At 38.4% G+C, this 26,559-nt stretch overlaps 2 protein-coding genes across 10 annotated transcripts in view; one reads left to right on the forward strand and one right to left on the reverse strand.

The window, feature by feature from the left end:
- Positions 1-14,905, forward strand: part of meis2a (Meis homeobox 2a) — a 52,708-nt gene extending 37,803 nt beyond the window's left edge. For 4 of the 7 annotated variants that reach the window (XM_065288034.2, XM_065288035.2, XM_073812488.1 and 1 more), the window contains exons 9-13: positions 62-138; positions 9,891-9,949; positions 10,837-10,947; positions 11,157-11,244; positions 13,539-14,905. In XM_065288034.2, the coding sequence (XP_065144106.1) occupies positions 62-138; positions 9,891-9,949; positions 10,837-10,947; positions 11,157-11,215 (306 nt within the window). In that variant the 3' untranslated portion in view covers positions 11,216-11,244; positions 13,539-14,905. The remainder of the gene's footprint in view (positions 1-61; positions 139-9,890; positions 9,950-10,836; positions 10,948-11,156; positions 11,245-13,538) is intronic. The other 3 variants (XM_073812489.1, XM_065288037.2, XM_065288038.2) reach the window with 1 other exon arrangement.
- Positions 14,906-19,047: 4,142 nt separating this feature from the next.
- Positions 19,048-26,559, reverse strand: part of cdin1 (CDAN1 interacting nuclease 1) — a 60,460-nt gene continuing 52,948 nt past the window's right edge. For 2 of the 3 annotated variants that reach the window (XM_065288743.2, XM_073812306.1), the window contains exon 7: positions 19,048-21,578. In XM_065288743.2, the coding sequence (XP_065144815.1) occupies positions 21,443-21,578 (136 nt within the window). In that variant the 3' untranslated portion in view covers positions 19,048-21,442. The remainder of the gene's footprint in view (positions 21,579-26,559) is intronic. The other variant, XM_065288742.2, reaches the window with a different exon arrangement.

Here is a 26,559-nt window from a genome sequence, read left to right on the forward strand (position 1 = left end):
AATCATACAGACCTAAATCAGAGGACAAACATCAGCGTGTCTCTCTTATGTTCTCTTGCAGCACCCGTACCCTTCAGAAGAACAGAAGAAGCAGCTCGCTCAAGACACGGGACTCACAATCTTACAAGTCAACAACTGGTGAGTCCATTTCTTTCCTCTGTTTTTGGTTTATTTTGGGTACTGAGCTCGGGCCGACCGGTGTTGAGTTGCGGTTCCTCATCGTTTGACACACATTTGTTCTCTTTGATGTATTTAAGAGTAAACGGACAGAGGTACACCTCCCCCCCACCACATCACATCCTTAAACCTGCATCAAGCTTTAAAGTCGCAATGAAATTGAAATGAAAAACTATATATGTATTTTTAATAGTGTGGTATTATTAACAAATGACTTATCTGTGAGCTTCATTATTTTTTAAAAATTCGTGTGTGCTCATAATCTTTAATCAAAAATGCAAATCTCCTCCCCTCCTCAAAACGATCTCTCTTCACTTCCGGTCAAAAGTATGGCAGGTGGGCGGGGTCCGGGAGAAGATCGCAGTGATTAGCAATTAGCAACACGACCCAACTTCAAACGATCCAATCAGATCTCGATGGACAAATTCAAATCCAGCCCTGCCTTATTTCATCTCAAAAGCCGTTTCATTCGGATATACGTCACCACGGGGAAAATAAGGCAATCGCTACTTCCGTTTCATGGCGACTTTAACCCCCCCTTCGCTCGACGCTCCGTGCAGGATTAACGCTAGCTCGCTCTGACCGGCCTCGTCTTTGTAGACGGCTTAGCTCATAACTGGAGGTGGTGGATTAAATAAAATGATCACAGAGCCGAAGAAATGATACAGGAATTATTTATCAAAATGCTGGCCCGGGCTCTTTTTCCTATCGGTGGCTTAATTTGGTCGGCAACGTTTTCTGGCTGATGTTCAGATTAATTGAGCTGACAGCTTCTTTTCAAAACACCAGGAAGGTATTTGCACGGATTTTCTGGCCTTACACAAACTTAATTATATGGAGCGCTGTTTTATCAGTCTAATTCCGTGTAGTGGAGCTTCTATTTACAAATGAGAAGTCCTCGCTTTTATTCACGGCTTCCTTTAATATATTTATCAAAGCGGCCGGTTCGCGGAGCGCTCTATCTGTCGGGTACAGGCAGCGGCTCTCGGCTTTATCAGCCCGCGGGCCCGCGCGCCACCCTGGGGTCAATTGATTTTCTCTGGTTTCTGATTCATTTCTTCCTGTATAGCTTATTTTCTTTTTCGCTCACAATGAGAAACATGCCTGAGAATGAGGGGTCGATTTGTCGGCCAGGTACTTAAATTGCTGGCAGGAAAGGCGTTTATCAGCCTTTAATGCACCTCGCCGTACGGATGGCGTTTCAATTACAGCCGTAAGTTTCATACGGTCACACAACTACGATAGCAGATCATTGAGTTTCTTTGCCTGTTTCTCACTGATTAATGCTGTAATAACAGAAGCGACTCAGTAAGAATCAATTCTCCTCATTTGTGAATTCAAACAATAATCGTAATATAAAGAAAGGTCAGAAATCATTGACACTGTTCAAACTCACAGGCTGCTCTTTAAGGAGACGTCATGGTTAAATCATTGTTGAAATAAATACAGTATAAAACATCAGACGGGTCAGGTCAGAGAGTTATTCTCCACCGGAGACTCGGACAAACCATCTGAAATTCCTGTTGATGGGACAAAAACGTCCTGGATTCCTGTGACGAACATTGTGAGGATCCTGCCTTTGATATAGAGCACATGAGAGAGAGAGAAAGAGACAGATCTGATCAGGAGAGGTCGACAGGAGAAGACTTTGGTCTGGAGGTCCCAGAGAGAGGACGACCTGAATCACGGCTTTGTTCAGAGAGACACAATCAGACCTGCAGTAGAGTACAAGAGACCTCTGTATAACACACACACACACACACCTCTCTCGCTCTCTCTCTCTCTCACTCGCTCTCTCTCTCTCATATAAATGTTTTGCTCTTTCTCTGTGTTGTGCTGACTATCTGAGTCAAGTTGCTATATATTGATTTACATGAAGCTGTTCAGTGTTATAGTATTGAGTCTCACCTCAAAATATCTGTGTTTAGAAAATAAATTTAATAAAAAAATGATACTGTAATGTGAAATGTGCCACACAGGAATAATGTTGAGAGCTGTGATCTGCTCTGTTTTATTTGATATTTTATTTTACTCACTCACTTCACCTGTGAGCTTTGGCTTATAAAAAAGAGCTGAAATATAAAGTCTGTGGTGTCTGTGGTTTGGTTTATGAGTTGCTGTTGTTCTTTAGTGTCTCACCTTACAGTTTGTGTTTAACTCACCCAGAGTCCTCCTGATCTGACCCATACCAGATAACACCTAAAGAAAGACTCTGTAGAGGATGTAGGAATAAATGTTTCCTGTAGCTCATTGTCAGACAGATCTCTTACCAGACCTGACGTTATTTATAGAGTTATATCTGCACAGAGAGAGAGAGAGAGAGAGAGAGAGAGAGAGAGAGAGAGAGAGAGAGAGAGAGAGAGGTGTCCTTCTACTGACACTGCACATTAACATGAGAGATTCACTGAAATGATGCCGCTTTCTGCTGCTCACACCAGTTTGACGTTTTTATCAGACTTAAAAGTATTTGTGTGATTGTCACAAACTCCGGCTTGTTTTTGCAAAGATTGATTTCATAATGAATGATTGTCGTGTGATGTTGAGGTGAATGAATATTTGACTCTTGTTTACTGAAGTTTATTCCAGACAGCTTTTCTGGATGAGGTACCAGCACAAATAATTCCAAGATCTAATAACTAAGCTTGTTTCCTCATGGGGACATCAAAATGTCCCCACAAGGTCACAAGGTGCGTGCGTGTGTGTGCGCATGTGGTGATGGGCGAATCTCAAGCAGGTGTATTGCATTTTCTTTTTTTTTTGTAAAGTTGTTGTTTGATTGATTGTTTTTTTTTTGCGTTTTTTTTTTCAAAAAGATTCTCATACACATGTATTCTTAAACGACTAAAAACCCTGTATTATGTGTGCCAGGCCAGTAGATGGCGTTGTTACTTTGTAAAGAAATAGGGGTGGGACAAAAAATCGATTCTTAGATTAATCGCGATTCTTAGATTAATCAATTCACAAATGTCAAGAATCAATTCTTAAATGTTAGTTTACAAAAAAATAACGTGACGTTATCAGAACCAAAAGGCAGAACTCAACTGGGGGAGCGGTGCTGCACACGGACAACTTAAGAGAGCGCGCACTGCACGAGTACATACAGCGGAGCTTACAAGAGCAGAAGAGAAAGAAATAAGATCTAGAACAGCCCTGTTTGACTCATTCTAAACCGCAAAAAAGCAAGATACACTTCGGGATAGTCTTTTTCTGCCTTTTCTTTGTTCAGTGTGTGGCAGGGAGACACACAGCGCATTTAATTTAATGACTCTGACTGTGCTAATAGCGTTTCCCTAAACCATCCGCTGACTGTTTAGATATAACATGAATATACTTCTGTAAAAATATACACATAGTTTGTTATTCAGTTGCTGGGTGCACTGCATTATATAAATACAGTAATACTGCCAATGTATAATGATGATGATTAGACGCTTAACGTTAGTCAGTTCGTGGAAGTTAATGCCGGTTAACATTATTATTAAAATGTCACGTTTCATTACTATTTTTACTGGTTTAAATGTCTTACAACAGAAACAGGACATATATGTATATAAGAATGATATTATTTATCACTTAGTTGCATTAAAGTACAGTATATGACAGTTCAGAGACTAGTAGCAAAAGTGCAAACATTAACCTGACTTTGAGAGCAAATGTGATGTAATGATGTCACAGATATGCAAATTAGTACGTCAAGAATCGATTCTGAATTGATTCATGAGGGTCCAAGCGATTCCCACCCCTATAAAGAGACACAACAGGCATGCACATATACGCATTCTTCTACAGAGAAAAAAAACAACATCAAGATGGCAAAAGCAATGAGCAGTTTTGTTTAGATGGATGATGAGGCAGATTTATTATTATTGTGTACTATTACAGAAAAAATGTGTAAGGTTTGTTGGAGAAGGGTTAATAAACTAGCATAAACACAGTCCTGTAGGCTGTCATTGTTGTAATGGTCATCAAGTACTTGTGCTTGCCTATAGACTGAATTAACACACACACATATGATGTTTTAGATTCATGTTTTTGATGATTAGACGGAAATGATAATGCTGTTGTTAGTTTGTTCTTTATAAATAACTTTGAAACCCATTTGCACGTTTTTAAAATAAATAAAAGTTTAAGAATAAGTTGTATAAAAACCCGTTAAATATTTTAATGTATGTCTTGTGTGTGTGAGTGTACAGCGTCTCTGGTCAGGCGGTGAGAAAATTTGATTTATTGTGTTTAACATTTCAGGATTTTACCTGTGAAAGTTCTGAATGTTGACAAGGTTTGAATCCCTGAGATCATCACAAATATAAAAATGTTTTAGAGCCAAGGTGTCTCAGAGGAGAAAGAGAGAGAGAGAGAGAGAGAGAGAGAGAGAGAGAGAGAGATGTGTGCTGGTGTCGGCTCCTCCTCACACAGGTGTGTTGACGCCCGGGGCGTCTTTGGCTGTGATTTTTGACTTCTGACTGTCATGTCTTTAAGTGAAGCAGGACGCAGTGTCAGATGCCTGTGAGCTTTACTGGGCTGGAGATTAACCTGCTGGTATTGTCAGAGCTTGTTGATGTAGTCAGTGAAGGTGTAGATGTGTTTCTCTCTCTCTCTCTCTCTCTCTCTCTCTCTCTCTCCTGCAGTCGATCTGGCCGCGGGACAGAAGCCACAACACAACTACAGACAGAACAAAGTTCTCACTGTAGAAACCAACAGCTGCTATTTTCAGGATCAAAGTCGTAACAAACATCTCATCCTGCTGGAGGTGTGTGACGGACAGCTGACAGCTGGGGTCGACTCGGACCCTCCGCCTCGGCTGGGAACCCCGTTACGTTGTGTTTGTGTGTGACGTAAAGCTCACCTTTGGGCGGGGTGTCTTAACCAGACCATTTACGGCCAGTCAAAACATATCTGTGTTGTTGATGCGATTGCACCTATTTTTGTTACCAAAGATATTTCAGCGGGGCTATGCAGAGCCTTACCACAAAAATATCAAGCAACCTTTTATTGTCTGATTTGGAGTCTGGTGCACTTCTGAATAATGTCACTCAAGAGAGAAAAGAGCGGTGAGGTGGAGTGCTGCAGTGTCATTGATTTATTTTAATTAGCAGCTTGTTAAATTGTGTTAGTTTGCAAAATAAATAAATCATTCGGTGTCTTAAGACACACCTGAAAGAGAGCTATCTTTATGTCTCTATTATAACATCTTTTCTAAGATGTCAAATAAATCTTTGGTGTCCCCATGAGTATCTGTGTAAAGTTTTAGCTCAAAATACCTCAAAGTTAATTTATAGTTAAGATGTTAAAATTGCCGCTTTGTAGCTGTGAGCAAAAATGTGCTGTTTTTGGTTGTGTTCTTTAAAATGCAAATGAGCTGATCTCTGCACTAAATGTCAGTGCCATGGTTGGATAGTGCAGATTAAGGGGCGGTATTATTATAATAAGATCCCCTTCTGACATCACAAGGGGAGCCAAATCTGAGTGAGCTATTTTTTTCACATGCTTGCAGAGAATGGTTTACCAAAACTAAGTTACTGGGTTGATCTTTATCACATTTTCTAGGTTGATAGAAGAACTGGGGACCCAATTATAGCACTTAAACATGAAGTCAGATTTTCATGATATGTCCACTTTAATGTTTCTTTATTTCTTATTACTGTCTCACTTTTAGTTTTGTAGTCCATGCATCTTTTCCTTCTTTCGGTTTGCACTACTTTAGCACAGTCCAGTTGTAAAGCATTGGCAATACAAAGTTACAGTTTTTGAGAGAGAGAGAGAGAGAGAGAGAGAGAGAGAGAGAAAGAAAGAGAGAGAGCAGAGAAAAATGTAAACACACAATACAGACACAGTCTGTCTCTACACACACACTCTCTCTCTCTCTCTCTCTCTCTCTCTCTCTCTCTCTCTCTCTCTCTCTCTCTCTCTCTCTCTCTCTCTCTCTCTCTCTCTCTCTCTCTCTCTCTCTCTCTCTCTCTGCTTTAAGTTAAAACAGGAGTAGTGAGACAAACGTTACCTCACCCGCTATTTGATTTACTACAGATGGAAGTGCTGTGTGTGTGTGTGTGTGTGTGTGTGTGTGTGTGCGTGTGTGTGTGTGTGTGTGCGTGCGTGCGTGCGTGTGTGTGCCTGGTAATTATCACGTTGTGGGGACCAATTGTCCCCACAAAGATAGGAATACCAGTGTTTTTGTGACCTTGTGGGGACATTTTGATGTCCCCATGAGGAAACAAGCTTATAAATCAAACAAGATGATGTTTATTGAAAATCTAAGGTACAAGAAAGGTTTTTGTGATGGTTGGGGTTAGGGAATGGGGCAGGTAAGGGTAATAGAATATACAGTTTGTATGGTATAAAATGCATTACGTCTATGGAATGTCCCCACAAAACATGGAAACCAGAGTGTGTGTGTGTGTGTGTGCGTGTGTGTGCGTGCGTGCGTGCGTGCGTGCGCGTGTGTGCGTGCGCGTGTGTGCGTGCGGGTGTGTGCGGGCATGCATGCTTGTGTGTGTGTGTGTGTGTCCTCTGAGATGTTATGATAAGACAGACAGACAGACAGACAGATAGACAGACCGAAATTTCTCTGGCCTGTAGACACACAAACAGATTTGACCCTGTTAGTGGGTGTAAATTGGTGAATTGTTTGTTTTGATTAAAGTTGTGCTGTTAATCTGTGTACACTTGACAGGTCAAAGTTTATAACAGCACAGTTTTTCCTCCTTCAGATCTTCTCTGGGTTTCTCTCTTAGGAAGCTCCTCTCAGATTGTTGTTGGTTATTGACGTCTCATTGAGATTTAATGTTTATAATAGTAGTTTGATTACAATCATAAAGACAATTATTTATACAATTAACCTCCTACGACCTGGATGTCCACATATGTGGACATGACATTTTTTTTATGTTTGCACCATAATACTGAATTCTGTGTAACTGGAACCTGTTGTTCACAAACATGGACAAATAAACTGCTTCATGTTCTTAGAAAACTATTTGGTTATTATATTTATTGGTTCTTCCTAACCCCCAAATAGCTTGTAGACATCTGAAAAAAAGACAAGCCAAAACCCGGGCTTAGGAGGTTAAGTTACGTTTGCCAAGATATTGAAAAACAAATGTGGCTTAACAGTGATACAAAGCATACTGTATATAAACATCTATTAAAATCAGATATAGCTCATGTACATATTACAGAAGTTTGTAATAATACCATCATATTATTTAGAATCCTGTTTTCTTTTATTTTGAAAATGTGTTTTCTGTTAAGTCTGAATTCGTACGTATGCACAGCGTCCCATACATCATAGCCGGTCCCTGATTGGCTGAGCTCTTGTATTCTGTTGTTGTGATTGGCTGCGACTGTTCTCTGGTGTTCATATGGGCGTTTTATAAGATAAACGGTGACATCAGGGTGTCATACACATGACTGAACCCTCATGAGATGTGTGTGAATGTTGATGTAGTCAAGTGGACTCCTGCTGTTCTGAGTCTATAACTCTTTATGACTTTAACTCAATATGTGCAGAAATAAAGCTCCAGACTCTTCATAATAAACAAGTTTAAATTTTATTTCAAAGTTTAGTGAAAGATGGGATGAAAATCTACATCCACCTCTAATGATTTAATTTTTAATACCAACATTTGGGACATTTCAAATTTAAACCCTAATTTTTCATGTGATTTGTTGCTTATACAAATAGTCATTTATAAATATAAATATTTTGTAAACATTTAAGATTTTCTTTTTTTTATGTAGTGTAAATATTGGGCCCAAATAACTTGTTACTTGTAACTTGTTATTCACTGCACAAATGACTTTATTTCTTATTATTTTTGTCTTGTTTTTAGTACAAATATCTATATATTCTTCAATCAAGATGTATTTTCTTGATGAACAAAATGGCCTAAGAGAATAAGTCTAGTTTTTAGACAAAAAAAATATGCTTACAACAAGCAAAAAACTGCCAATTAAGAATTGAATTATTTGTAAATTAATTGTTTAAGAAAAAGTAAACTTATTTCAAGATTTTTTTTCTTACTTATTTTGCAGATTTTTTTGCTTGTTAATTTATATAGATTTTTTTTTTAAATATTTGTAATTAGATTTTTTTGACATTTGTACAGAAAACAAGATAAAAATACTAAGTAAGAACATCATTTTTTGCAGTATTTTCACAAATGTAATGGATTATTTCTGCCTTTAGAAGTCATTAATGGAGAATGAAGGCCAGATTATAAATGTGTGTCAGATTGTTGTTATCTGTTTTCTCTGTCAGATTCAGAGTTTGGTGAGAGTCGAGCCGCTGATGGTGAGGTTTGGTCTCTGGTGTGTATGTGTTTGTTTTGGGTGTTGTTTTAAGCACAGCCCATTAGCAGCTCATGGGAGGAGACAGTAAAACACTCTTATCACAAACAACTCTGATAATCTCTATTGACTTTAACTCACACTGATAAAAGAAATGTGCTGTGGACCAGCAGGACTAAACTTTGGAGAGGAAGACTAATAAACTGACCTCCTGATTTCAGCCATACAGTAAAGTTTTTACAGTAACCAGCTAACTGTAGTGTATGAATCTCTTATAAAACAGTTTGCTCTGATTGGTCAATGGCTGTTAATAATGTAAACATATGTGAAACACACTGATACCATTCACAGTCGATCAGGGACTATTTTATCCAGCTAAAGGAAGACTTTTAATGATTTTACTTTATGAAGGTTGTGTTGATACATACATTTCTTGCTTTAATATTTGTGTTGTTTAGTAGCAGTTATATAAAATCAATAAGATTCTTGAGGCTGTGGTGTATTGTGAATAAGTCACGGCTGAAGGGAATACATTGACTACAGTGCCGTGACTTATTCAGTTCAGTTGTCCATAAGCGGACTGATGGCAAGCGTTTGAAAGGTAAAGTCAGGTAGATTTGGTTCAGGAGGTATTGGAGCCCAAATTGATTCCAGTCGTCTGGTATCTAATGACGTCTCTCATTGAGTCGCCCTCTGTGCGTTCCTTCTCTTCTCGTCTGATTCTCGCTGTAATATCAAACACATGTGGGCATCGTCGTCGCCGCCTCCTCTGTGCTCTTTCTTCCCCACGCTCGCCCGTTCGGCATTAAAACGGGTTCCCTGGGCTGGCACTAACCTCGCCGTGACCCGGCCGGCCGCAGGAGAGAGGGGCCGCTTTTCTAGAGCTGTCGAGCTGGTGATAAAACTTCAGACAGGCTAATTGATGAGCTCGCTGACATAACAATAGCTTCAGAAAGCCTGCAGCTCATTTACAGACAGCTGGAGGACAGAGAGAGAGAGAGAGAGAGAGAGAGAGAGAGACCTAACTAGGGGGCAGGGGAGAGAAGTCAAAGAGGCGTTTCTTCCATCATAATGTTTGTGTATGTGAGAGGGATGTCAGGGGGCTTCATCTGTGTTAATGTTCAGTAATGGTCAGAGGCGCTCGCTTCAGTTTACTTCAAAAACTCTTGAAAAGAAATAAAGCGAGACAGGAATGAGTCTATAGTGGGCATACGGTACAGATGTGAAAGAAGAGCACAGCTGACATCTATGAGACACAAACTCACATGAAAAGATCATCTCAGTCCTGCTCAGCAGTTTTTCTCTCTTTCTATGTTTGAGCTGATCATTTCAAGCTTTGGTGTATTTATTATATTGTGTAGATTTATTATATTGTATACAGATGCAGATTCTGTTCTTTCATCTTTCTGTCTCTTCTGTGCTTTCAGGTTTATTAATGCCAGAAGAAGGATAGTCCAACCCATGATCGACCAGTCCAATCGAGCAGGTAAACCCGTCTGCATATCTTCATATCTTTGTGTTTGTGGTGTATGAGATGTTTCAGCAGAGACATTAATGCATCTCAATGCTAATTGGTCACAAGAGACGTTTATGTTCATTCTGGGAGAATTGAAACACTTTCTCTTCGTGTTGTAGTAGATTAGAAAGTGCAAGTGATTAACATAATGATACGTAAATAAAGTCATTTTACAAACTAAGAGATCTTAAATGCATTTACTGCTGGCAGAAATCTGATCGACTCGGGAAAACTGTGAGATGCGTTCGGTCGAGTTGAGACGGTCAAATCGTCTTCAATGATGCAGGAGATATTTTCCCTAAACATCTTTAGTTACAGACCTCAGCTGAATGTTTTTTTAGTTCAGTCATGCGTTTGTCCTGATCCAACATCCCACCTTCACCTTTCTGCCTTTGGATTGAACCGTAAACAAGAAATGTTACCACAGCCTTCGCTTTTAATGCAACCTCAATGAAAAGAGAGATTATGAGCTCTGTGCAGTCAGATTTATATCTGCTGTTTCTCTCTATTTAATGTCACAATTAGCATATTTCATTTCTCATACAATATAACATGACTGACTGATTCATTCCACAAACTAGCTGGATAACAAAACTAATCACTCTTAACCTGGTAATTACAGAGATAACAAGCGGAAACCTTAGCAGTAATACAGAAAGAATCTAAAACAAACTCTATTAACCAGAACACAAGTTCTTGACATTTAACAGAGGTGTGTGTGCGTGTGTCTGTGTGTGAGGATGATGATGATGATGATGAAGAGCGCTCAATGTGTGTTTGGTTGTTGCTGAGATCTCCTCTGATTGTCTCTGGTATGTCTCTCTTCTTTCTCTCGTGTCTGCGTTTGACTTCATCAGGTTTTCTTCTTGATCCTTCAGTGAGTCAGGGAGCGGCGTACAGTCCGGAGGGTCAGCCAATGGGCAGCTTCGTGCTGGACGGACAGCAACACATGGGCATCCGGCCGGCAGGTGTGTTCTCATAGAAATTTCTCACTTCTTTCTCTAGACAGTCAGAGACGTTTCCTGAAGTCTTCAACCAGAAATAAAGACGAGCACTGATGTCACCCAGTAATCTCCACTAGATCTAGAAAAATACTTAGCATTGTGTGAATATTGGAGCTTTGTGGTGTGTGTTGTTGAGTTATGACTTTACAGTTTGTGTTGTTTTGTCTCTGCAGGTCCTATGAGTGGCATGGGCATGAATATGGGCATGGACGGCCAGTGGCACTACATGTAACACGTCTGTACAGGAAAGAAACGGAGGAAGTAAGTACTGTACTCTGCCTTTCTTTCACAAGTCTTTCCTGTGCCCAGAATTTCCTCCAGAATTCCCCTGAAAGCCTAAAAATAACCCCACAGACATTCACTTGACCAGCGTCCTGCTACTAAACACACGAAAAGTAAAGTGAGATGATGTCTTGCACAGAAACTGTAGAGGGAAACGTATTTATACTTCATGGTGGCGGCGGGTTCTTCACATCTCATGCAAATGTTGAACGTTTGGGGGGTGGAATTAAACAGCTCCAGCGAAGCAATAAAACAGGTGAAGTCAAACTGTCCTCGGAGTGACATAAATCCGTCAGGGGAACGATTGATTCTCGAATGATCTTATATGCATAGACGGTAGGCCCGCAGTACATTACGCTCCCCGAGCGCATGACACCGGCCATCCTTCACGGGGGAAGCCGCGCGTCTGCCACGGGATCGAATCCCAACGTCTGAGGACGGGGCCGAGCCGTTGAAGAACGACCCGGAGTAAATGCGGAGATGTCGCCGTTCGCCGGCTGATTAAGATGCCGTTACGCCGCCCGCCGGAGCTGCTGACATTTGAGAAATCGAGACGTATGGCGTCCCAGAGGTGGCAGGCCAGAGAAGATTTTATTTAACACCTCGACTTGCCGCTCAATGAGTCTCAATATAATAACACTTTGCCTGATTAAAAGAACCCTTTATATGTAAATAGACGGCAGTTTGGCGTAGGTCACCGCAGCGATGCAGCGAGACGCCGCTAATAGACTCCCAACGCCAGCGAGCGCCTTCCCTAAAACAGCCGCAGAGACAACATTTGCTCAGCTTGGATAATTTTTAATACGGCGTTGGGTAATTTTCAGTGGATTTAATTACGTAACATATTTTATGCTTCACAAGCAATTAGATGAATGGTTTAATGCAGAAGAATATTAGCCATCACTGTGATTTCATTACGCACGCGCGCACACACACAATATGCCGTATTTGCCGTTTAACGGCGATCGTATACAGTAGCGTACGTCACGGCTGATCTCAATATAACCGCAACATCTGCTGTGCTTTTAACAGGAAGAGCTTCGGGTTATATGGAGGTAAAGGCCGTCGACACGCTTGATTTACTCATTTCATGAGCTTTTTAAAGAGCGCTTTAATAAACAAATGCATTTGGAATGCGTTCACGGCCGTGAATCTGCTCTCTCAATACCTGCTCGCCGTCGATTCTTCTTCACGTGGCGTCGTACCGCGGTACAGGAATGTAAAGTGAGTGCCTGATGACCTGAGAGCGACCCCACCTCCTCCTCTTTTAAATGAGTGTTGTTAATGCCCTCGGGGTCACGTTACAAAACACCGTGTGCCACCCACTGTGTTCCTCAAGCACAGATCCCTGCAAAACCTCAACATCTCCTCAACTCTTTCACTACAGATATTAACACTTTACCTCAATCTAAAAATGGTTTCCTCTGTAAGATATGATCAGTCTGTCTTCTCTCATTAACATTCAAACATTTAGGGTCACTTTAATAATTTCCCCACTTAATGACAAGCTGAAATAAACATAAATAGATCAATGAGAATTAGGTCAAAAAGCGTGTTATATTTGATCATCTTCAGTGTCGTCAGCATTTTGTCGAGAATTTACAGAAATCTTCTCTTTATCAAGCAGCTTAGATGATGTTGAAACATCTGTGCTGGACTCTTATCTCTACAGAGTCATCCGTTTCAAAAATCCATTGAATCAAAAATGTTGATTTTGTAATGGAAAGTAAAATTATATGGTTGATGCAAAAACAACATTTTAGCCAAGTGACCTTAAACGTTTAAATAATAGTGAATGAGGAGTGTTTTACTTCACTTTGTGCTGATCATAATGGACACACAAACACACACACACGTGCATGAACGCATGCACACTCAATTGCACTTCAAGTTTCTTTGGATAAATGCATAAATGTCAAATCCATGAATGCACGTAAACTGAAATCCACCTCCTGTAGCTAAATGTGTAGAGATCAGACCGGATGAAATCAGTTCTCCTCTATAGCTCAGTGGTAAAGGCGTAGTGTTAGCAGCACAGACGCTCATGGGTTCCAACCTAGGGAACGCATACTGACAAAATAATGTACACCTTGTAATGCACTTTGGATACAAGCGTCTGCCAAGTGCGTAAATGAGAAATGTAAATTTAGCACACACAAGTTTCCTCAGCCATTATCAGACATTTCTGCTTTCTCTGTGTAATATCTCAAGCTGCATATGTGTGATCTGAATCTAGATAAGCACCACTAACTGTGTGTTTGTGTGAACCTCAGGTCTGCGAGTCGTGCTGGAGGAGTTTGTACCTCAGCGTGGTCCTCACCGACCCAAACCCTTCACCGTCAGCCCCCCGTGTATCACATTCCCCACACACCCATGAGGCCACGCTCACGCACGATGAACCGACTCCAACAGAACCCACCACGACCGCAGCACCGTCCACCACTCAAGGGATCCCACCAGTTACGTCGTGGATGATATTGACAATTCTCCCTAGAAAGATTTTTTTAAGGAAAAGAAAAAAGAAATCAGACGCTTCAAGTGGACGAGCTGTGATGATTTTTTATTTGATTGTGAATTTTGTTACGTTCATTGCTGGAGGACCAAGAGCTGAATGAAAACACTTTGTAAAGTCTTTGGTTTTTGTTCAGCTCAACTGAGGATGTTTCAGTTTAAAACACACACACACACATAATGTGAGAGAGAAAAAAATACAAAAGAGACTCCAAGAGTTGAAACTACTGTAGTATAAAAGCATAGAAACTTAATGAAAACTTGTACATTTGTATCACTCACTTTATTTGTTTCATAAGCTTATAGTCCTAGAGTAAAAATGTTCCCCTGTTTTTTCACACTGTGTGTGCGCGCGCGCTGTCCCCTGAAGCAGAGACGCTCCGATCGCAGCAATAAGCAGAATAAAGACCCGACCCGGACCAGAATAATGAATGATTCCTCCTCCTCCATCATCTTCACTTACTGCTGATTGAAGCTCCCTCTCTTCACCTCCTGCATTTCATCTTTTTACTCCATGAATGAATGTTAAACCTGTAGGTGGAGTTCTTTGTTTGAATTGCCCAAGCACTGGATCCTGTTGCTTTTATACATTTTTATTTTATTATTATTATTATTATTATTATTATTATTATTATTATTTTTTGTATCTTGGACTCTCAGAGTAAGAGCCTTATGAAGGATGTGAATCCTCACACACAGCAGTCTCGATCTGCCGTACGGACCGTCGTTCCAATGGATTCTCGGAATTCTCCGGCACATAGAGTCGACGCACCGGAAAACTTTAAAAGTTTGACACAAAAAAGAAAAACACAACTTAAATTATGAACTCGAAAGCGAGAGATTATTGTAAGAAAGTTCGTACAGAGTTTTAGTCTATTAATTGTTTCATGTTAGATATTCTGTGTTTACCTCAATTGAAGAAGAATGTTTTGCTAGTTTCAAATCTGCTGTGACATTGATATTGTATGTCCATGAATTCCCCTCTTTTCCAGCACGTGTTGCTCACTAGAAGATTAAATACTGTCTCCCTTAAGCTTTGTCAGAAAGACATTCAATACTTGTATAAGGACTGTGGCGTAATGTTTCAAAGGTGTTCACTCACAAATGCTGTAATAAATATTTCATTTTGGATTTTGGTAGATTCTTGTGTGTTGTACAGTGTGTTGCAAAACAAAAGACTTTATAAGAAATTATAACTCATTCAATTCCATAAGCTAGAATCTTGGTTTTGCTCTGCTGAAATTCGGTGGTTTTTTAGATGAGAAAGCTGCTGGACTCATGGAGAAGTCGTCTGATATTTTAAGAGAGAAATAACTTCAGTTCTCTGTGATCTTCAGCTCAACACGACTGAATTATATGAAAGATTCGTAGTCGAGTCGCTCTGCGGCGCCACCTGCTGACCAAACTCACAAACACGCGCTGCCACATCAGGCTTTTGAGGACTTATGAGTTTTATACTGACCTAACGATATTATTTAGACCTTAAACACACCGACCGACCTAACCCTCACAGAAAATTATTATTAAATTAAGAAAAGTTGAATAATTTTTTTACGGTTTATGAGGATACACAATGTGTGTTTATATTGTATGCTAATACGCATGTTGTTACACAAACCCCTATAAACCACACACGTGTTTACTTCTCTAATGAGGACATTCCATAGACTTCTATTGTTTTATAGGCTACACATTTACAATATTACCCTTATTATAATAAAACATTTAGCCTATAAATGAAGATTTCTCCAAAACGAGGTTTCTCCTTTTTAAAATAACAAAAACACGTCAATGGATCAGCAGAATTACTGCGACAGATTCATTATAATCATAATAATAATGATCCGCAAAGCGAAAAATCAACAATACAGTTTTTGGATAAGATTTGGAAACAATTTTACCCGCGAATATTAAAACATTTTAGTGTTAAATGTGTTGAAGTGAAACGCAACTATTTATTAAATACCTAATACAGACGTGTTATTATTAATAGGTTGTATGATTTTTTTCTTTGTTATTTTTAACACTCTATTATTAAAATTATAACATTTCTTATTGAATCGTTTGTAAAAACATTATTCTTTTTATCTTTTATCTTCGTTAGATAAAAATGCCTTTTATTTTCTCCGATTAAGCACATTATTAAACACGTTTAAACGTTTATTTTTTAAACGTATTTAAATATTAACAGCAGTAATAATCGGTTTCAAACAAATATAAAATTGTAAATATATTTCTAGACATTAAAATTATTCATTGACGGTATTATTTTGTTATAAGGACATTTCATGGTTTCCTACCCGGATCATTTTTATGCCATAATAATTTAAGAAATAAGAACACATTTGTGCCGTTTTTATTTGTAGGATTTAATAATAAAAAATAAAACAACGTCATTTCATCAAATAGAGAAGTCGACTACGTAAAAAGAAAGGTTATGTTATTGTCTAATGTAAGGTTTAAATGTTATTTCAGACTCTTTATTGTCCTCAATAAGAAGCGCACAAAACTAAACATCATTTTAATGAAACGGACGTGAGAGACATTTGCTTTATTATTATATTCGATCAAATGAGCTAAGAGAGAAAGAAAGAAAGAAAGAAAGAAAGAAAGAAAGCAGCATCATTGTGCGGCTGATTTTAATATTAATAGGGGACAGAAGGTGGTTTCACTGAATTCAGCGTTTGACAGGAATGATGGATGATCCGACCTTCATCATCATCATCATCACCAGCAGCTCTGTCAGAGACACTGGAATAAACACACAACCACCACACGAAATGTTCACAATAAACCCGAGAAAATAAATAAATCAAATCTCAATCCAACTCCATGTTAACGTTTATGTTCAGATCTGAATGTTCATTTAAAAGCAAAACGTCTGGAAAAAATATATTATATAGAAATCTTATTAAGCTGAACTATAAACTAAACTGAATTAATCTGATAAACAAACTAAACTGCATTCATCTGATTTATAAACTATATTAAAAAAAGCTTGGTGAGTTTTCGTGATGTTATTGTCGCTGCTGTATTTGTGTGGCCTCCGGGGGTCACGCGCAGGGGCCCGTGATCATTAATCACTGTCAGCATCAGAATGATTCTCTATTGATGAGGATAATGACATTAACTCACAGTCACTGATCAATAAAGCCAGCAGAGCTCATTTCTCATGCTGGATCAGAACCGAGATTCTCAAACTACAGCATAAACATTTAGTCGATGACGTCAACACAAGAATATAGGCGATTTTTAATTATTAATCATCTTTGTACTGTTGTTCAAACCCATTACTCCTTTACACTCACTTATTTCAATAACACACATTAATTTTCATCCTTTAACCTTTTATTTAAATCTTAAATATTAAACATTATTCATTTAAGTTAAATCCCAGACAGGAACAGATCTATAGGTCAACACACACTTTTATGTCGAATATTATTATTGTTATTTGACAGCCCAGTAAATGTTTTGTAATCTATACCAACACTGTTTTGTATTTATTATATATTGAATTATATATTTTATCCGAATGGACAGCAGTCTTATGATTTATTGTCTGTGTGTATTAGTGTTTGTGTGGGGTCTATTTAACCATATCTTGGGGATTCATTTGTACCTAAAGTGAGCCAAACCTTGGTACATCCTCATTTGCAATAGATATAAAATAATGAAGCCTAATTAAAGTTTAATTTATTTTAAAAATGCAGAAAGTTTTAAATTAGGTTTAGGTCACATTCATTTCTGTCTGTGTCTAAAACAGAAGTAAATCTCAGTACCCGATGTGTGTGCTCAAGATTAATTTAAATGTTTTAAATGAAATAATCAGCATTATATTAACAGACTCAATACTTAAGTTAACAAGTTATTTATCTGCTGTTTGAATCAAAAGACACAAACTAGTGAGAAATAAAACTAGTGTTTGTTGAAGGGAGAGAAAGCGGACCAAACCGCACAGCGACCCCTTCTGGATGACAAAATAAATGTAATCACTATAAATGTAAGAGTTTCGTTTATATAAATTTTAGATCAGAAACAAACCTTAATAAACCAGATCATTTTTATGACGTTTGTATGAATTTACGGCCGCGCGTGTAACGTGACTCACGGGTACGCGCGTCTGAAGAGACCTAAAGCTGATTTAAACTCATGCTAATAAACCTGCTCTTCATCTGATCATAAACTTCTGTACAAGTCTGCTTTTAATTCATTTTAGTCTATATTTCATACTAGAGATTTAAACTCTGTTATTAACCCAGTGTATAACCTACAGCCAGCTGGTTGTTAGAGCAGAATAAACCCGACGCGCAGTGATGAATAACGGGCTGGACCTACTTATATTATCCAGTTAATTACAACTAGATGACACGTGTGAGTACATATATATGGACAAAAGATATTGAGTTGATATTTTATGAACTTATCTGTAAGGCAAACCTTCTAAAAAGAACATCTGTTTTCTATCGGCTTTAAGTTCGGACAAGACAAACATTTAGTTTAAGAAACGTAATGTGTCTCATTAATGATGTTTAACTTACATTAAATTCGTTTGTATTAAACTAAGTACTTTTCAAATAAGTATTAACCTGTACCTGTCGAGATGTTATCAGTTTCTGGTGGTTGTTATCTGGATAAAACAAATCAGCGGTTCTGAGGTCAGTGATAACAGCAAGCTTTAAACTCTTTTAAACCACGCGTTTATAAAAACATGATTTCCTTTGAAACTTAAGAGCAATTAAAAAATAACACACCATTGTAAAAGAATTATAACACTTAAATCATACATAACCTGACAAACACAAGCAGCAGTCGATATAACTCTCGTTCTTAAATAGCCAAAATTATTCAGCTCATTTTTAAATGAATTCTGGTGTTTATCTAATGACAACCTGAAATGTAAAGATACTGTATGTCAAAAATATTGACAAAAACTTAAATGTGAATATTCACAGGAGACTCAAATACAACATCCAGGACACACACACACACACACACACACACACACACACACACACACACACACACACACAATCAGTGTAGACCTATCTCATTCTGTAAGATAAACAGTTAATGTACAATCACAACATGACTGAAGACAATATTTATAAACAAATCTCTCATCTTTATATTAAACCAGCACAAAAATATTGTGTTGCCATTGGCAACATTTTAATACAATTGCTTAAGGCTTTCATACATTTACAAATGAAGCATAATTCGTGTGTGTGTGTGTGTGTGTGTGTGTGTGTGTGTGAGACGCTTGAGGATGTAAAACTGAACTCAGAACAGAACATCAATGAATCTGGGTCACCTGTCAAAGTCCAAATGCCACTTGTGCTGTTGACCTTTAGGGGTCGGACAGAACCCCCACACCCCCCCTTACAACAACCAAAATAATGCCTCAATATTCACAAACACAAGACATCCCTGGATCTTACAATTATTTTCATTAGAAACTCTCACATGAATGTTTATAAAAGAAAACACTGATAATAAAATGTGCATCTTACTGTAAGTTATTGGAAGAGAAATATTTTAAACTCCATTCATTATTAACCAATGATTTTGTGGTATTTCACAGTTTAAATAGCTGGACAAAACGTAAAAATATTTTTAGGTGTTAACAGTGTGACATTTTCTGTATATCTCCACCCTCATACAGATAAACAGATGCTTTATGAGTAAAACTATTAAATATACAAACTATACAAGTAAAAAACTATAAGGATAAACTGTAGGGAAATCTAAACCTCTTTGGTATTGAGTTCATCTATCTGTTCCTATAGCTCAATGATGAGTTAATATCTCAAAGATCTGAGGTTTGAGGAACAAACTTCTGATTAAAATAAATGTTTATCTACAATGCACCGTCAGACACTTTGCATTAAAGCTTCTACTAAATGTTTAATGATTGTGAGACACATTTTTGCATTTATATTTACTACAGATTTTTTCTGCTTAAAAAATAAACATGAAACCTTCACTAAAACTGACAGTAAATGAATATGAATATTAATAAAACTCTCATGTTTACTGCAGCGTTGACTGCATTCACTACTCAACTATACAAAACCTGCTACCTCCTTACACACATACATGTTTTACATTCATGAAATTCAATCTACAATATATCTACATAAAATGATTTGGTTTCAAACTATCACATAAAATAAAAGCACATGTAGAATTTATTGAAAGAAAAAGAACTTCATAAGAAAATCTGTCATTTTACCCTAGTTGTGTAAAGTGCTTGACATTTTGACCAGTCACATAAGCGACTGAACCGCTTTAGGGTCTCACCATCGCTGGTAAAATGATCATTAAAACTGCAGTTAAGTGCCACTAGAGAACGTGAGCGCGTAAGACACCTGCTGCTCTGCTGAGAGATGAATGTGTTCATGTTTGAGCGGAAACAGCTGCTAATCATCTGAAGATGACCAGATCTTTCCTCAGTCTATCGTCTCTTCTGTCCAAAACACGCTCAGATCCTCCAAAAACTCCTTAAATCTGCAGTAAACAGCATTCTGGGCTTTCGCACTCATGTGGGAATCTGCAAGTCAATCTTTAAATCTCAGATTCCTACAGAATAAATGATCAGCTTAATGATAAAGGAACATGAATTAGTTTATCCTTTTAAAGTGGAGTCTGAGATCAGAAGAGAAATAAGAAAGCACGTCAGCGCTCATGTTTGAAGTGAGGATATTATGAGCAGATTCTCATTTATAGCGCCTGATCTTTACTGCTTTTATCTGCCGAACCACGATCACGAAGCACAATGACGGGAAACCTTAAGAGCCAGAAGGAACCGACTCGCCGAGATTTCTGTACCCTACGATGGGTTTATGTGTGAGAATATAAAGTGAAGTCACAGACGTTAGCGTGCCGCCATGAGAACCATTGTGTTGGGGCCCGTGTGAGGTGGGGTGGGGGGAGGTTTGGGGTTTTAACAGAGGAAACCGCAACCGCCCGGTGACCCCCCCCCCCTCCTTGACCCCAGATCCTCCTGTCTGAATCAAGGTCTGTTTGTAGGGTTAGGGGTAACAAATCATGCAACACTTTACCGCGATTTAACAGCCGAGCTCCGGGGTTTAGACGGGTGAGCGGGGTCAGGGACGGGTAACGCTCTGCTGCAGACGGGCTGTGAGTTACAGAATGAAATATAAGTTCTTGATGCTATTAAACTCATATTAGTCTGAAATAAGTTGATGTTTGGAGCCTGTTTGGCCCAGGACTGCAAGAAAACGTTCATTCTTCCAACAGACTTTCATAAAAACAATACAAACTTCAAGCAAAGTACTCAACTTTATTACACCAACAAACAAATAAAAGATACATCATCAAACAAACACAAAGAAGGAATAAATGTTCATCATCACATCTGTGCCGATATAGAAGTGACCCAGCTGTCAGAGACGTTCATTACCTGCGGTCTCCTCTCCTGGAGCTCCTGCAGGATTCGAGGAGCCGTGGGGCGGCGGTGTTTTGGCACAGAGGTATTATTCTGACCCCGGCCCTCAGGAGTTCAGCAGGAGTTCATAGCAGATGTTTGCCTGTAGACTCGCGCTGCAGGAAAGCCAAATTGCTTCCGGATTCACATCCCCACCGACAAACGGCACTCGCGACGCCCCTCCGCCCAAAACTTTACTAGCACCTTCGGTCTGCGTCAGAGCCGAGACGCCCGCTGGCACAGGGTTGTGATGTCAGAAGGAAAGCGATCATTCAGCAGAATCCCTCGGTCTCGCTGACAGTCCAGTTCTGATATAAAACCGTACCAGTAGATGACCAGACCTGGACCAAACCTGCACACACAGAGGTACAAAGATTCAAAAACTCAGTCGATTGCAAGTTTCTCTCTACTGACACACTTATGTCTAAAACAGATGTCAACCATCATACAAGGATGTTTTCTCCTTTTGATTCTTTAATCTTGAAATGTTTCATCTTAATATATGAAAAGCCATCTTGCATTTTTCAATTATGATTAACTGAACAAAAAGTAAAAACTTTCATATTTGACAATCATCTGATTCCAGACAATCACATCCTTTTCACTTTGTTTACATTTTACACTAAATTACTTTATGTCACTATCAAAGTCTCAAGATCACAAGTGTGTCAGTGAAGAGTAAACAATGATTCCAGTCAAGCTGCAAATGTAAAAGTATTATTGGTGTTTATTTTGGACATCAGATTAGAAATGAAAATCTCTCTATGAAATTCAAGAAAGTCCACAGTGCCCACAGTAAATCACTCCACTATATCATCAAGGTAAAATCGTGCAGATTTATTTGTGTAGAATAACAGCAGTGAGAGATTTCAACAGATTGGTGAGATTGTTTAGTTTGAGTTCAGATGTTCAGAGGTGTTTAGTGACTGAATTCATCTGTCAATGGTGTTGTGGTCTAATCCAGCTGTCTCATATACATACAGACACTTTAACACGCTTTCACTTCTTTAACTCTATAAATAACCACTGACACTTTACACCAATACAGAACACTTTACTATCAGTTATCCAACATCAAATTAACCCAACAAGAGAAGTCGCAAAACCCAAAAGTCATTTTCATTATAAAAACCAAGATCCTTCATATTTTCTCCATTACAAAAACACAATTTAATTCATGATGATGATGAAGTTCTCAAATTTCATTTATTTCAGAAAATGCTTTTTAAAATATTACATTTAGATCAATTTTGGTAAAGATGAGTAATAACACGAAAACATGATCATTTTTTGTGTCATCGCTTCTTAACATCAACATGATTTATCTGCTGAAAACTTAAAAAACTAGTCAGTTTCAGTGCCTATTTAAAACCCTGGAGTGATAAACAGCACCGAGATCTGCTTTTACACGTCACTTCATGCGTCTGTAATGTGTTGAGAAAGTGCAGGAAGTTTAAAAACAGTCTGTACAGGAACAATGCAACCACACTCCCATTGTCTAATAAATCATCCCACTGCCTGCCTCTACTGATCTCAGATCAGCATCAAGCACACTCAAGCTCAGAGCTTTCTCCAGATTATGCACAGACAATCAGTGGACGTTTGAGAAGAAGAGCAGCTTTCAGAAAAATCACCTTCATCCAAACAGAAGACAGAATCATCAGCAGGAGAAAACAGGACAGGAGAAGAGCAGAGAGGAGAAAAGAGGAGAAGAGAGGAGAGGACAAAAGAGGAGAGAAGAAGAGATGGAAAGAGAGGAGAAAATATGAGAGGAAAGGAGAAGAGAGGAGAAAAAAATGAGAAAAAAAGAGAGGAGAAAAGAGGAGAAGAGAAAAGAGGAGAAGAGAGAAGTGTAGGAGAAAAGAGGAGAAGAGAGGAGAGGACAAAAGAGGAGAGAAGAAGAGATGGAAAGAGAGGAGAAAATATGAGAGGAAAGGAGAAGAGAGGAGAAAAAAATGAGAAAAAAAGAGAGGAGAAAAGAGGAGAAGAGAGAAGTGTAGGAGAAAAGAGGAGAGGACAAAAGAGGAGAGAAGAAGAGATGGAAAGAGAGGAGAAAATATGAGAGGAAAGGAGAAGAGAGGAGAAAAAAATGAGAAAAAAGAGAGGAGAGAAGAGGAGAAGAGAAAAGAGGAGAAGAGAGAAGTGTAGGAGAAAAGAGGAGAGGAGAAGAGAGGAGAGGACAAAAGAGGAGAGAAGAAGAGATGGAAAGAGAGGAGAAAATATGAGAGGAAAGGAGAAGAGAGGAGAAAAAATGAGAAAAAAAGAGAGGAGAAAAGAGGAGAAGAGAGAAGTGTAGGAGAAAAGAGGAGAAGAGAGGAGAGGACAAAAGAGGAGAGAAGAAGAGATGGAAAGAGAGGAGAAAATATGAGAGGAAAGGAGAAGAGAGGAGAAAAAAATGAGAAAAAAAGAGAGGAGAAAAGAGGAGAAGAGAAAAGAGGAGAAGAGAGAAGTGTAGGACAAAAGAGGAGAAGAGAGGAGAGGACAAAAGAGGAGAGAAGAAGAGATGGAAAGAGAGGAGAAAATATGAGAGGAAAGGAGAAGAGAGGAGAAAAAAATGAGAAAAAAAGAGAGGAGAAAAGAGGAGAAGAGAGAAGTGTAGGAGAAAAGAGGAGAGGACAAAAGAGGAGAGAAGAAGAGATGGAAAGAGAGGAGAAAATATGAGAGGAAAGGAGAAGAGAGGAGAAAAAAATGAGAAAAAAGAGAGGAGAGAAGAGGAGAAGAGAAAAGAGGAGAAGAGAGAAGTGTAGGAGAAAAGAGGAGAGGAGAAGAGAGGAGAGGACAAAAGAGGAGAGAAGAAGAGATGGAAAGAGAGGAGAAAATATGAGAGGAAAGGAGAAGAGAGGAGAAAAAATGAGAAAAAAAGAGAGGAGAAAAGAGGAGAAGAGAGAAGTGTAGGAGAAAAGAGGAGAAGAGAGGAGAGGACAAAAGAGGAGAGAAGAAGAGATGGAAAGAGAGGAGAAAATATGAGAGGAAAGGAGAAGAGAGGAGAAAAAAATGAGAAAAAAAGAGAGGAGAAGAGAAAAGAGGAGAGAAGTGTAGGAGAAAAGAGGAGAAGAGAGGAGAGGACAAAAGAGGAGAGAAGAAGAGATGGAAAGAGAGGAGAAAATATGAGAGGAAAGGAGAAGAGAGGAGAAAAAAATGAGAAAAAAAGAGAGGAGAAAAGAGGAGAAGAGAAAAGAGGAGAAGAGAGAAGTGTAGGAGAAAAGAGGAGAGGCAGGGTTCTTGCAGGTTTCAGTAAGTTAAACTTAAGACCTTTTGAGACCATTATGAATAAAATTATAATAATTATTTTTATTTTTAGAATTCAAATGATCTCAGAAATTCTCAAAATGTTTTATTTTTATTGATTCAGTTATAATAAAATCAAATCAAATAAACGCAGTATTAAAACAAAATAGATGGAAACACATTATGTTTAACCCTATTAGACAGCGAGTGTTTGGGCCGACAAATTCTACCCAGAACCCTTTAGTAATAGAAGCTGGGCTGTCACGTGATTCATGGAGTCTTCAGTTAGGTCCTGGAAGCTCATAGTGAGCCATTGAAATACGTTGAGAGCTGTGATTTTTCTCAATTAATAGACAAGAAATACATTGATTTACAATACTTGTATATCGTTCTAATATGTGTAGGTAGAGTTTTTATATCGTTCTAACAACAATGTTTTTTGACAAATAAAATCCACTAATATGGGAAGATGGGTATGGTGAGCTTCTGGTTTGGGCCTTGTTAACATGTTTTACACTGCCTTATACAACTTTAAAACGCATCACACTGTTTAGTATGTAAGCTTATAATGGTTATGACGTACAATTTACTGTGTGCTGTGTATATATCTTGTGTCTGTTTGATTTATGAAATATACAAAGATTTACAAAAAGACTCGAGGCACGTTTCATTTATTGTATATTATAATAATACCCCTTGCTCAGTGTCCTATTCGTACATCTGATGGGAGATACCATCTTAATCACTTTCAATTATCTTTAATCCCTGAACACATTCATCTATGCATTTTTTATTAATAAATTAATTCATTTATTGCATTTAATTTAATTTACCAGCAGAATCAGTGTGTCAAAAACACTCATACATTTTTAAGCATAAATATGAACAATGTATTGTCATCATGTTTAATAGCCTGTATCTTTAATTACACAATAATGAATGAATCTGCATTAAAATGCTGTGTGTGTTTTCCACTATTTAAAGGACTCTGATTCTGCTGCTATTTATTTAACTGTAACTTCTTAAACATTAGCGCTATCAAAAAATTGTTCCTAAAAGATGACATGTTTATGTTTTTTGGCAATATATGTTTTATTACGGTACTTTCTTGCTTTCCGTCTGCCAATCGCTGCTGTTTTGTGGAGAGCTGAAGGGGAAGCGTGTTAGTTTGCATGGTGCATTGCAGCAGAGATCAGATTAAAGTCAAGGAGTAAACACGCATGAAGCAGTGAGGTAAACTAAAGACTCCTAAATAAAAAAACACTAAAGTTGACTAGCTGTTGAACCTGGCAAATACTCAGGAAGCCACTGGCTTTAAGTTGGTTAAATTAACCTAGAAAAGATGTTTGCTTATACAAAACTAAGTTTAAGGTTTGTTTCTCATCAAGCCCACAGTATACAGTCAGATCACAACACCTGAAATATAGCTTATGGCATGATTTACGTGTGTATCCTCTTTAAAAAAATAATGATTTAAAACTGGATTGAAGTTTAATGGGAACTTTTCATTTTGTGTCCAGATTTTTAGAGGCTCACCCATCAAACACTTTCTGCCTCCACCACCGATGACTTCTTCAGCGTTTTAAATTACTATTTTATTATGGACACTTTTTGGGAATGAACAGAGGTAAGAAATGTAAGCCTTGATTAAATTAAAGACCTAGGATGAAAATCTGTCCATTTATAAGACTTTTTAAGGCCTTAAATGTAACTTTCTGAATTTTAGTCTTTTTAAGACCCCGTGGGAACCCTGGGGGAGGAGAAAAGAGAAGAGTACGGCCTCATTCCTTCAGCTGTTGTCTGGATATTATTCAGCCCAAACCTCACCTGTGCACATGCAAAGCCCCACACAACTGATTTACAGTTCAGTATCCTGAATGAGCCAGCGAGGCCTTACAGATGCTCACAGTCAGGTTCATTTTAAAGTCACACATTTATTCAGACCTAACATTGGATCTGCTGGAGATCACACTTTTTTATGGAAGCGTTATGGACATCAAATCCAAACATTTACATTCTATAACATGAGTGAGGTATTGAGTATGGCCATAACAGATGGTGCAGAGATTGGATGGGGCCTGGAAATGAATTAAAGTTACACCGCT

The sequence above is a fragment of the Paramisgurnus dabryanus genome, chromosome 17, assembly GCF_030506205.2.
Source record: "Paramisgurnus dabryanus chromosome 17, PD_genome_1.1, whole genome shotgun sequence".
NCBI classification, from domain to species: Eukaryota; Metazoa; Chordata; class Actinopteri; order Cypriniformes; family Cobitidae; genus Paramisgurnus; species Paramisgurnus dabryanus.